Raw genomic sequence first — 13745 nt, forward strand, 5'->3', positions numbered from 1 at the left:
AAAATTACAGCTTGCACATTTTATGGCAGGCACTGTGTTAAGTGCTTTATATTCGCATTAACTCTTTTAAAGAGGCCTCACTACAACTGTATGAGGTTGTTAATACCTGCAGTTGAGACTTGAGAAAACTGAGATTTAGAGAAGTTAAATAAGTAGCCATTATATGCTAAATCGTATCTAAAGCACAAGAATATACCTGGTATCTATATTGTTTTCAATTTCCAAAATGTTAACAGGGAATGAATATTTTTAAAGCAAAGCACAGTTCACTATTTTAAAATATTAACCTTGGGGTTTAGCTTGTATCAGCTAAGTTCATTTACAGTTGAAGAGGAAGGTCTAAACCAATGAGTAAATGCACATGATTTTTTTTAATGGCTTGACTTGTTCAAATGCACGATTTAATCATTTTCAAAATGGGCATCACTTCAAGAATGTAAAGGTTCTTTATAGTCTTCTTAATTAACAATGTTAGACTAATCTGTATTTGGAGAAGCTTTTTATTCAAGTTTAGAATTTTTAAAAATGTGTCATGCCAAAGACAGACATGCATGGCAATCGACATTCTCTGCAAGCAAGGGGCATAAGTAGTTGTTTAGGCTAAGATGAGACCCCAATTAACCAGAATAAAAGAAATTAATTGTTTTGAGTAGCTTTCATAAAACTTTATTTGTAACCTTAAAATATGCCAGGGTGTTTTTACTAAAATAATAAGAAAAAGGAAATTAGTCTGGAACCAAGTCCTCATGTCAAAGTGAATTTCAAATCTTGTTTTATGGTGAAAATGCTAAACATGAAGGTGTCAGAAATGTAATGGTTAGTTATGTCTACGTCTTCCAATCAACAGTGAAAAATCAAGAGAGTCCAGCTGACTCAAAATTCAAATTCAACAGAATCTAAAATGAAAATGTATTTAAAAACATCCTAACATGAGTCAGCATATTTGGGACAACCAAGGAAACTATACCCTCCTTTGCTATACTTGATTACATTATTCTTTCTTTTTATTCAAAACTGAATAATCAAACAAAAGGGTTCAATCAGCAGACTTCTGTAGTGGTGGAACTCAGGGACTGGAAAGAGACATTATGGATACTCCCCACAGCAATATGGTATTTGCCACCATTAAGAAGCTGTATCTGCAGAACAGCACTCTCTGCTATTAGGAAAACAAAAAGATTCCAGACTTTCCACAGGCAATTGGAACTTGGCATGCAAAGGACAAATTGCCACAAGGAAGCAAGCAAGAAAGGTTTCTTTTAAAGAGTAACTGCTCAGTGACCTCTGGACATTAAAAGGATTCATACTGACATCACCAAAATGACTGATATTTATAGAACGCAATAAAGAGAAACAATTCCTTCACTACCTATCCTAAGGAAAAAGTTTACTACTTTTTAATATAAAAAGCATATTCACAAGATATCCTTAATACAGTAAAACTTGATACTGAATCCTTGATCAACAAAGGATAGTACCTTTAATAGTGTAAGTGTCACCGATCTGGTGGATTACTCAATGCTGCATGCAGGTGCCAGAGACTTCCAAGTATTTAACAATTCCCACCTCTCTTCTCTACTTACACTCTAGTAAGGGCACCCACCTGAGGACAGTCATTTTACATCATCAAGCCTTAAACCATACAATTATCAAAGGAGAGCAGGAGTTTTCAATTGCCTCCTGCAAATGGTCCCACCAAAGTTAGAGAAATGGAAGTGGTCCCCTTCAATCACAGGTGTTAACATTCATCTGATTTACTCTCCTTAGCACTATTATAATGGTTGTGTCATGTTCTATAAGAAAATCTCCAGGATGAGAAATACTGATAATGGAATTATCAAGAAATTATTTTGACATAGTTGCTTAATTAAGTATTTGTTGGTTTCAGAAGGCAGTTGAAGGCAGAAGTATTCAGGAAGATAGTCTATTGTACCAATAACAGAAGATTTTACTCAGCCATATGTATGCCAAGTAAATCTAATTTCCTTCCTCTCTTTGCAACTTGTTTTGTAAGGGAAATATTAAAAATACATACCATTTTTTAAAAAAAGGGCCCCAGAAAAAATATACTATAAAAATAAAGAGCACTGTGATCTTCATGAATTATTTTCTTTTAAATCAAAAGATGTCTCTCATTTGGTTTAGTTTATGTTTTAAAACTGCCAACCATCAGAAATGTGTTTTTAAAAATTAACACGTTTTAACAATTTATAAACTACAATTAAAGAATCCAAGTCTTCAAAGATCAACTTAAAAAGTACTTCTTAGGAATGTCCTTGAAATTCTGTTTGCCAGTATACAATCTCTGTTCTTTTTCACGATTTTCTCCATGTTTGGTTTTTTTTCCCCTCAGAGTTGTTGATTAGCTCAAAAAAGCAAATAAACGAAGTCTTTCTAAATGTCCCATTTGTTTCCCCTTAAGCCATTTTATTGAGAAAAGTGCAACTAAGCAACTGCTTATCTGTATGTATAAAGTAAGAACTTTCAAAAGAAAAAAAAACTAATTTTTCACTTGAAGTTACTGTTGTTTCATCATTGCTGTTACAGTTCAACTAAGAACGTGGCATATCAAGTAAGACCATTTAAATAACCAATTAATGACTATCCCTTATAGAATATAGTGATTAGAACAAAGTTTCTTGACCCTTTTTATAACTCCTAATGTTTAAAACTTCCTTTTAAATTATGCTGGGTACTATGTTCTCAAGAACTTGCGCAGTGCTTGAATTGTCAATATTAAAGATTAACTATGTTAATTTAAAGTGACAGGAACAGAACCATTCTGAAGGGAGCAGGGGAAGGACATGAGCATGCACTGTACTTATGTCCCTGAAGCATTACTATGGATTTTGGAGCATTAATTAATTTAAAGCACATGCTGCTGAGTCAGTACCTGCCAGAAATCCTGATCAGAAGATGAGAAAAAGGAAAAAAAATTGACATTGTTTGATTATATGAACAAAAACCCCCAAATCAAATACACATATCACAAAACATTACAACAAACATATAAAGGACTAATTAAGACCTGTAATAAAATCTGAACACCTGGAAGTAGGAAACGAGGAAAACAGAAAACTCTGGATTTGATCAACTTGGCACAGTAAAAACAAAAAACAAAAAACAAAACTCAATTCCTAACCTCTTCAAAATGATAATTACAGCTTTAGGAAAATTCATATTTCTGTAAAAAGAAAACACCAGTGTCCTAAAGAAAAAGGAAACCAAGCATTTCAATTTTTTTTATGGGTAGTCAAAGAACTTCTTTGATGAAGGTTTCCTATTAATATGCCTCACTATCATTTCATTGATATAACATTTTTTAATTTCATGGCAAATTAGTTGCTTAACCGCTCATATTAACATATCAGCAACCAAACTTGGATGAGTTCAGAGGACTCATAACTGCTCTAAGGAAGATTTCAGAATGACTACTTGGAAACAGGCCTCCTCCAAAATTATGTTGCATTTCATAAAGTACTATCCATATTAGTAATAAAAGGCCAGCCAGCATGGAGGCTGGCATTTGATGAAGCAGCTCAGATTAGCTAATTCAGCTACCTACCACTCCACAATATATTCAAATATCAAATAGTTTTAAGACTTTTGTTTCAAAAAATTAACTTCACTGGCTGTGAAATATAATTTGCCCTGAACTTACCATCCTTCTTAAATCAAGTTTAGTAGCCTGGCAAAAATTCTTGATGAAAAAAATATGCTATTAGCAATTTACTAGGATTGATGTGATAGATGCCCAAAGGATTTGACAGCACTAGAGTGAAATTCTGTGAACACAGGACAGCTCAGAAATGAGAAATCAAACTAGAGATCTCTTCTCAGTTAATGGACTAGCTAATTACCCAGACTAATTGCTCATTACAGAGATAGCACCAAGATTTTTATAGCTAACTGAACCTGGAAGGAAAACAGCAATTAGGCAGAGGTACACTATTTTGTAGCATTTTATACAAACCAAAAAAGATTATATGATAGCAGCTAATTCCTTTCATAAATTGAGTAAAGGGGTGAAAATCATCAATTATATGCAAAGTAGCTATAATTTGTAGAGCCACATATTTTATCTATTATCTTGATTTTTTCTGAGACTGTAACTGACACTCAGTGTGGATATGTAGTCTGTGGCTCAAGATTACCCATCAAGTATGCAGCACAGCCCGTATCTGAACATAGGTTTGTCTATATCCAAAGTCCACATTTTTCATTCTGCTCTCTCACATGCTAAGAAGTACAGCAATTTACAAGGTTGCATTTTTCATATCCAATTTATCCTATTTTATAACATCTACTAATTATTCACACATAACTGTCATATACTGAGCTGATCAAAATGGAAAGCCTCTGGAAAATATTTCTGGCATCTAAGCCAGATTTTCTTAGGGTTATGGTGTGTAAAAAACAACTAAAGCTGCTAATTTGTAAGAAGACAGAAGGATGAGTAAATGTTTTGAAAATAATTTAAAGAACTTTGGATGGGAAAGAAGGAAGATGGGAAAATCTGAGACTAAAAATAAAAACAGAAAATTCCAGCAAGTGTCAAAGGATTTCCTGAAATGTTGAATCAGTAACTGCATTCACTTTGGTAATTTAATTACAGTCTAAATTTTGGCTCACATAAAGACTAACTATAAAGAGTAGTTCCATTCAAACGATGCTACATTTAACACACAAACTATCAGTAGTTGAAAAATTAAATTGTTTAGTTTGTAATAGAAAGATATTTTCTCTACTATCCTGATTACACTTAGCAAAGATCCAATTTTTCAAGTACAGATAACCTGATTTAAGAGTGATGGCTTTATTGAAAAAAAAACTAGACATGTATCCTTTCAAAACGTTAATTGGTGCTCATGGTATATGAGAAAAATAATGGAGAGAATAACAGTGCTGATGGCATTGTGATTTCTAAAATCAGGTATTAAAATGCATATACCTTTTATTTTCCTTTCTTTAAAACGAAATATCATGTGGCTTCTTAGGTTAATATGGGTTTTTAGCTGTAGGTTATCAAAACAAAAGAAATTAACTTCAATAACTCTTACCAAAAAGGAAGTGAAACATCAAGTTTTTGGCTGCATTAAGTAAGGCAGTAAAACTAAAGCTGTTTAATGAAAGAAATTTCTATTTACTAATAGATCATATAGGCAAAAATCTTAGATATATAAAAGTTGATACAGCATAGTGGTTAAGAGTGTGGACACTGGAAGCAAACTGCCAATTTGGAATCCTGGCTCTACCACTCACTAGCTCTATGATTGTAGGTGAATTAACTTTTCTGTACCTTAGTTTATTAGCCCATAAAATGATGATAAAAATAGTAACCTAAGAGAGTGGCTGTGTGGATTAAACGATTTATTACGTGTAGGCAATTAGAAGAGTGTCAGGCATATAATAAACACTCAATAAGCCTCAACTATTTTCTTTTTGCATTATTATTACAGGTAGTAAGTCTCTCAGGAGACAAATAGAGACAAGCATTTTTCATTCAGAGATTTCACTTTAAGCCTGAAAAATAAACCAAAGACAATCAATGAGTGAATATATTAATGGTCTTTTCAAAAGGGCTAAATTGTCATCCCCAAAATAACATGGGACTTCATAGTGAGAACTTCTGGCTTCAAGGAATTGAAACACTTTGTGCAGTCTCTTGGAATCTGTAGGCTTTTTTTAAAGGAATAATTTCCTTATTATAAAAGAAAAAGAACACAAGTGATACACTCTACATTAAAGATGGAACTGACAGGAAAAATAAAAACAAGGATCACGAACAAAAACAATAAAATTCTATCTATATATTCATGTTTATCAACAGGAAAACCTGAATAAATATATTAATTAATCAAGAATTTGGACTTGCTTCGTTTCAAGTCTCTGAAAGCCAAAAGAAAGACAGATAGGTGGCTAATTAACAATGCAGAATTATATATCATAAGGACATCATAATCTGCTATCTAAATTTAAGCAGAATTTAAGTAGGTCAAATAAGGGTGGAGATTCATTAAACCCCTCTCCATGAGAATTTCAGTTCCTTTTGTCCTAATTTAAAGTTCCTTGAGCTGCAACTTATTTCACTATTAGGGGGCAGGGAATCCCTCACACAATTCACGATACATATCAATGAGTAATATTATACTTGACCTTATTCCAGTCTCATATTTTCTCTGTGATATGAAATAAATAGTCACAAGTTGTATAAAGCACTGAGATTATTACATCACAGGAAAAAACGTTCCCACATAGGGTGAACCAAGCCTGTCTTCAAAAGGGAAGAGCATTTTAAAGTTCATTTATCAATTATTTTAAGAACTTTTACCTAGTAAGCAATTAAAAGCATTTGGTTATTTATTAAAGCTTTAATTTCTAACTGTTTCCATATTTTCCTCTGCTGATCATCTATGATCACACCATATTTAACACTTCCCTTTCTCAGTTTTGGCCATACCCTTATCTTTTTCACCTGAATGTGGACAATATTTCATTCCACTTGATGTAAAATGTTTTCCTGTTCCATGTCACCAAATATTTTAAGAACCATCAAGGAGATGGAAAGAAAAATACATGTTAATTCTTTCCTGCAAATCTGAGAAATCATCAAGAATCTAAGTGGACTATAATCACAAATAATGCAAAAACAGAATCCAAACACAGTATTTCTGAAATGCTCAGAGAGAGATTGGAAAAAAGGGGGATTCAGTAGGAGGAAAGAATAACAACTCTATTCTCTGAAAAAGAAATAAATGGTGGCACGATAATAATGGACAATTACTTCAATGAGCAATTCGTTCTTACTTGAAAATACAGTATGAACTGCATAGGTTTTAGAAGAGAGAAGAGATTATGTCGAAGTTCTGCAGGTTGATACTCCTTGCTTAAGAAACTGTTTTCCTAGAGCATGCATTCTCTACTGTGACTTTTAAAGAAAACATGTTTTTTTATTTGGAAAAAAAAATCTATCCCATGCAGTAGGAATAGAACATACAAAACATAATTTCTATTTTTGGTTTGCTGAGGTAAAAAGGATAGTTAAGAAAATGGGATACAAGGTGGATACAAACCACCTGAGATAAACCACAACCAATAAAAGACAGCAAAAAATGAAAGAAATATTTGATGATTACATAGGATAAAGGCTCCACTTAGAAACAATTGCTTTGTTTTAAAGGCCAATTGCTAGATGACAAAAATTAAGTTTTTTTTTGAATATAGTTTTCATTAAAGAAATAATCAAAAATTCATGAAGTGACTGCATTAACAAGTCATAAGGAGAATACATTTCTCTCCCAAACTCAAAAGCTACTTAATAAAATTCAGTTTCACTGAATGTCAGGTGAAATAGGAGAATTTAGTTTACTTTGCAAGGGAGTTTTTTTACTCAGTTAAAAGAAATAGGGGAAGAGATAACAAGTATCAAAGCAAAAATTAACTACCCAATTATCTGTCAATATCAGTTGGGCCATTTTTTTTCTGCTTTACAGCTGGAGGTTTATGAAAATCAAATTCAAATGAATAAAAAAAAAAAAAACACCCCAGGAAAATGTAATACTATGTCTACATTTGTTCTTGCTTTGAATCACAAAAAGGCAAAAGTATAATTCAACTAGAAAGCAATAAAATAAGCTAGTGTTATCTATGAATTTGTTACTAGTCAACTGATGGACTTTGTTAAACGATGTGTTAAAAATTGAAACAATGGGGGCTAAGATGATGGGAGTAAATAATTCTTTCTCTAAGCAGTTCATAACTACTTTATTTTCCAAGTGGAAAAAAAAGAAACTTACCCATTTAAAAATCAAGTCTAAATGCAAATTCCCCAAATTTCTGGTCATTATGCATGAAGTTTAGAATAATTACCATATAAATCTGGTTTTTCAACAGAAAATTGTCCTTAAGATTTATATAATCTAGAAACTGCTATTTAAAGTTTAAATTTTTCTGACTGACAGAACAAAAGCATTATGAAGATCCGAAGGAAAATAATCAGTTGATTAAGCATTGATCCTGAGCATAATTATTAAAAGACTGCACACATGACAAAAATTCTAGAAAAACTTTTTAACTGATCAAGCACTTAAAGAATTTTGCACTTCTCATTATATAAGGTTTTTAAACAAATCAGAAGTACAGAAACTTCTTACGAAATAAAAGACAATTCATAAAGATATAAACCAGAAGTGAACTCAGTTTAAAAATTCTCTTTAAGATGCCTAATCTTAGCTCCAAAACAAGACTTCTAGAATGAATTTCACGGGAATTATACAGAATTTAGCTGAAGAACCTAGCAAAGGGATTCAGCATGTACATCATAATGTGGATGAAAGGGAAATCTGGACTGTTCACTCCTTGTTAGGGAACAAGCTAGCTCAGGGTCACTGGCCTAATGCTATACCTCCTTATGTGAGTCTCCCATTCCTTTTTTCTCTTTCAGAACCTATTCCCCTAGTACCATAAAGTCAACTTTTATATGCCTGACTTTTATATAAGTTACATGTTTAAAAATTATACACTGATATCCCTAAATCTTGCCTTTCATACTCCAATTTCAGGATTTTATGCTTCAGTGTGCACAAAAAACATTTGCAGCCTCTGCCTTCCAAACGCAGAAACACTGCTATCATTGTCTCCACAACAAGGTAGTACTCAAATTCTTTAATGATTTTTTGCATTTAACTTTTGCTATTTTATAAAAATAAGCAGAAATCAGAAAAATGCAAATGACACTAACAATAAGAAAGGTTAGCACTCATAAATTTAAGGCAATTGATGCAAAGATGGAACTCATCAGTCACGCCAAACCTGGGAATTTTTAGCATCAAGTGGATACTTATTTGGCCAAAACAGGAAAAAAAATGAGTATGTATGAAAGATGAGTTACCACTATGGATTTTATATCTGGTAGATCTCTAGGATTGGAAATTGCCCTTATAGCATGTTAATCTGCTGTTCAGTTTGCACGTATTCAATGTCTTCATGTATTTTCAGGTTTACATACGTACAATAAAGGACTGAATTCTAATGCTACTCTGGATCTCTTCAACAAAAAGAAAAATTTGTTAAATTGATTTTGCTGTAGGATATTACTGACTTAATGAGTTATACTACCAAGGAATATGTGACTGCCCAGTTGACTGGTATTTTGCATGTCATCAAACATTTACTGGTCACGTCCTGTGTGCCAGGCCTATGCTAGACTCTGAGTGACACAAAGATAAAATAGGGGCCTGACTAAATAGTCTGAAATCAGACCCTGACGTTAGTGTCTGCAGTAACCCCTCACGCGGATATAGTATCTTGAAAGTACATAAAGAGAAACACCAAAGATCAGAGTGGCTGATTCAAAGCAAAGATAGGACTCTGAACCTATCATCTAGTCCAATTCTCTTTCTTTTTGAACATTCTTTTAGAATATGTGACTTTAAAAACGAGGATGCCCACAGATGGAGGCTTTTAGGTACTGTTTCACCTGAATGAGAAAGGTAACTTTTAAGCAGGTAGCCCTGACTGAGACCTCTCAAGTCTTACTCATTCTTCCCACTTATGTAAAGAGCTTAGCATACATCTCTTCACCTTACCAGTGAAGGTAGTTTTAAGTAATGATGCAGGATTCCTGCAAGATCAGTGTCCGTCCACTAACCCTGACCTTTACCCATCTAGACCCTCTTTTTGTGATCCTGCCTTTTCCAGCCACTGCATGATTTTCCTTCTGATTTCCTCCTTTTTAACCTTTGGAGAGCCATGTCTGACTCTTTCTTCTTTCTGTTGCTTTTTCTTCCTTGTCTTTAAAATCGACCCTTTACTTTTCTTTCTGACCCTGTGTAATATTTTCTTTTTCCTTTTGGAGAATTCAGCCTGAAATGGAAAAACATGTTTAACTGACTGCTTTATGAGATAAAAAAAAATTCAAAGTTTCATTTTCTATACTTAAAGAATGATTTATTATATGATTTATTTAAGTACGAAATAAAGAATTGTAAGCAAACATATGCAAATTCCAGGTAGCCTTCATAATTATTTCATAAGCACTAATAAGTACCTTTATAATTTCTAGTTATGATTACTGGTATGTATTATCAGAAAGTTTGAGGCAGACCGTTTCAGAAAGGTGTTTTTGTAAGAAAAGCAAAGGTAATACCGGGGGCTTGTTAAACTTGATCACAGTTACTGAGGTAACATTCAAATATCAACATACATTGAATTAGCCCTTACGATATACAGCAGGGAACCCATGAGAGTTACACCTTATATGGAAAAATACAGAAGAACCTCCTGCTTGATTCTTTCTTAAGAGCATTTGAAAGTACCTATAGGCAGGCCTCTTCACACTAAGCAATATGCTTTTTTTGATAAGATAAACAGAAGATATTCAGGTATTTCCCACACATAATTCTGGAGGAACTTTAAAATCTTCTTAGTAAACAACAGGATATATACATAAATGTCATAGTTCTCTCACCTTTCCATCAAAGCGTTTTATTATATACTGATCCAGGCCCAAGTCTGTAAAAGAGAAGAAACAAATATTTAGTCGTTGAATATAACTCAAGTGAAACATATAAAATGACTGATCTCAGTTTTGTTTCCAATCCTTCAATTAAATGTACCAGATGGTTCATCCACAACATTTATTCAAAGGCCACAGGAACAAAAATTTTGTCACACTTTTCAAAGTGTCATTGCTAAAGGATACCAACCTTTTTATTTCACATATGAGAAACTGAGGCTCTAAGAGAGTAAAGAGGGTAAAAGTTGCAGGTACAAACCTACCCAGCTACTTAACAGCAGAGCCCCAGGACTCTTTTCATTACATCAAGGTTCTCTATTACCTCTCTAAAGGGAGAGATATTAGTTTATTACCTCTCTAAAGGGAAAGATATTAGTTTAAGAGATACTAGTTTAAGCTGAATGCATAATAATTTTTTTGCAGCAGTTAAAGAGAAAAGAGTTCAATATAAAATAAATTATGCAGTTGCAACTAAATAGAAACAAATAGATCATCTTGATATTACCTTTTAAAGTTGGGTTAAATAATAAATATTTACCTTGGGAATAATGAGCCCTGAATTCTGAACACTGTGAAAGATATAAATAAATATATTAAGTGTCCTTGAGGTAGGGTTCTTTTTTATTTGTCTTTGTTCTCGGCTTTATCCCTCATACTTGGGACAATGTTTGATCAATAAATATTTGTAAAAGAATGAGGGAATAGGACATAGTCCCTGCCTTGAAGAGTCACAATTTAGTTAGAAAGACATATGGTTATAGTTATTATTAGTTCAATAAGAGTATGCCATTGAAATTTTGAGAGCAGAGAAATTAGTTCTCAATTGTACTTATTTTGCTTGCATAATTACCCAATTCTTTTCTCTCAGTTCTCACTATATTCATGCAAGTTCAGGCCCTTATCTCATTATGCCCACAGTATTAAAATCTTCACATCATCATTGCTTCCAGAGCGGACTTTTTGCATTTCTGCTCCACATATTTGATACATTCTCTTTATCTTAAATGTGCTTCACCTTCTAGAAGCCTGCCTGGAATAAACTGAACCAATGACAGCAAAGAAAGCAGAGACAATTCAGGAAACAGAGGAAATTTTTAAATTATTCTAATTTGTAACCTCACAGATATTTAAGAAATCACAGCCATAAAGGCAGAACAGAAGGCAAATGAAGAAGTAAAGGGAATTTTATAAATAATAAAATCATCTTACAAAATGTGGAATTAAGAAACACTGTCTTAAGGTGACAGAACAAGAAATATAGGTTAGAGCATATTATTTCAAGTTAATGAATATAAGCAAAAGAAGGGCCAAAACACTACCAAAAGTTGGAAAGCACTTACGGCCAACCAAGATGGAGTGTAATACTCTCAGGGTGCCATTCCCCTAGAGAATCTTTCAACAACTAGCAAAAACTATCAGAGCCATTTTCCTCAAAACTCCAGAAAACAGTTAAATAGTTGCAGTAACAGGAAAAGTGCTGAACAAGAACACTCAGCTTTAAACAAGGTAAGAGAAGTTTGTGACACCCTTTCTGGCCCTTCTTCCATCCCTTCTGCAGGATAGTGCAGAGCCAGCCTGCGCTCCCATTGTGGCCCTATTCTGAAGGGGACAGAGTAACTCCCATGTGTATATTGAGGTGCCTGCCTGTCTGGGCTAGTCTATCATGTGGCAATTCAAAAGACTGAACTAGTAAACTCATCTCAGACTTGCCCTTCCAGTACTTGCCCTGCAGGCAGAAATAGCTGGGGGATGGCTAAAGCAGTACAAGAAACAATTAAGTCACAGCAGCCTGGGAGAAAGGTTCGCATGCTTTTAAGTTGCAGAAGAGTGCTTGGAGGGGGAGGAAGTCTATTTCTTAGGGAATAGAGAGGGCATTTGAATTCCTGAGGACATGAGCAAGCAGAAGCCCAAGACAAGACATAGGCTTAGAAAAGATGGAAAGGACTCTACACATCACATTTATCTTGAGCTGATCTTCTTGATAGGACGGCTAAACTCTGAAGGAAAGCACCAGCCAACAGAGAGTCATATTGCAAAGAATGTGAAAGGTGCTTTTTTGTTTTGGTTTGTTTTTGTTAGACCAGGCACTCAAGGAAATCCCTGTCATACCACTATCCAAATGCAAATTTAAAGAACAGACAGCTCAGGGACTAAATCTCAGACTTAACACTTTAAAATATTAAAATGTACAGTGTGCAACAAAAGATTACAAGACAAAGAACAGGAAATGATGGCCCATCCAAAGAAATAAGATAAAAATCCAGAAACCATCAGCAAAGAAGACAAGACTATGGACATACCAGACAAAGATGTTAAAATGATCCTCAGTATGTTCAAGGAGATAAACGAAAACACAGAGAAAGAGCTAAAAGATATCAGGAAAATAATGAATGAACAGTATGAAAATCTGAATACAGAGAAAGTTTTACAAAGGAACCAAATGGAAATACTGGAATTGAAGACCACAGTAACTAAAATAAAAACTCCTTAGAGAGTCTCAACATCAGACTGGAGCCAGTAAAAGAAAGAATCAGTGAACTCAAACACAAGAAAACTGAAACAAGCAGCAGAAAGATAAAAGAATTAAAAAAACACAAACAACACCAAAGAGACCTGTGGGACACCACAAAATGTACCTATATGAACACTGTGGGAGACCTAGAAGGAGAAGAAAAAGAGAAAGAGGCAGAAGGATTATTCAAAGAAATAACAGCAGACTTCCCAAATTTAACTAAATACATGAGGATGCACATTCAAGAAGCCCAGTGAACCCCAAACAAAATAAGCTTGAACAGAAACATGCACAGACACATAGCAGTCAAATTGTTGGAGACCAGGGAAAAGGAGAGAGTTCTAAAAGCTGAAGAGAAAAGCAATGTGTTATGAACAACAGAGTCTAAATAAGATTAAGTGCCAATTTCTCATTAGAATCCATGGAGGTAACAAGGCAGTGGGACAAAATATTTAGAGTGCTGAAAGAAAACAATTGCCAAATGTGGGAGATTGAGGGTTATATACCCCAGAAAAGGCCATGTTCTTTTAATCCACTCCTGTGGGTGTAGATCTATTGTAGATGAGACCTTTTGATTAGGTTCTTTCAATTGAGATGTGACCCTCTCATTGCAGGGAGTCTTAATCAAGTTACTGAAGTCCTTTATAAGAGAATAAAACAGTGAAGAATTGAAGTTAAGAGAAGCTCACAGAAAAAGGCCCCATAAAAGCTGGGAGA

General features: G+C 33.9%; 1 protein-coding gene across 2 annotated transcripts in view; it reads right to left on the minus strand.

The window, feature by feature from the left end:
* MICU1 (mitochondrial calcium uptake 1) overlaps window positions 1–13745 on the minus strand; it is a 280725-nt gene that overhangs the window by 160050 nt on the left and 106930 nt on the right. For both annotated transcript variants that reach the window (XM_037804432.1, XM_037804431.1), the window contains exon 5: window positions 10469–10512. In XM_037804432.1, the coding sequence (XP_037660360.1) occupies window positions 10469–10512 (44 nt within the window). The remainder of the gene's footprint in view (window positions 1–10468; window positions 10513–13745) is intronic.

This window comes from Choloepus didactylus, chromosome 15 (genome assembly GCF_015220235.1).
Source record: "Choloepus didactylus isolate mChoDid1 chromosome 15, mChoDid1.pri, whole genome shotgun sequence".
Lineage (NCBI taxonomy): Eukaryota > Metazoa > Chordata > Mammalia > Pilosa > Megalonychidae > Choloepus > Choloepus didactylus.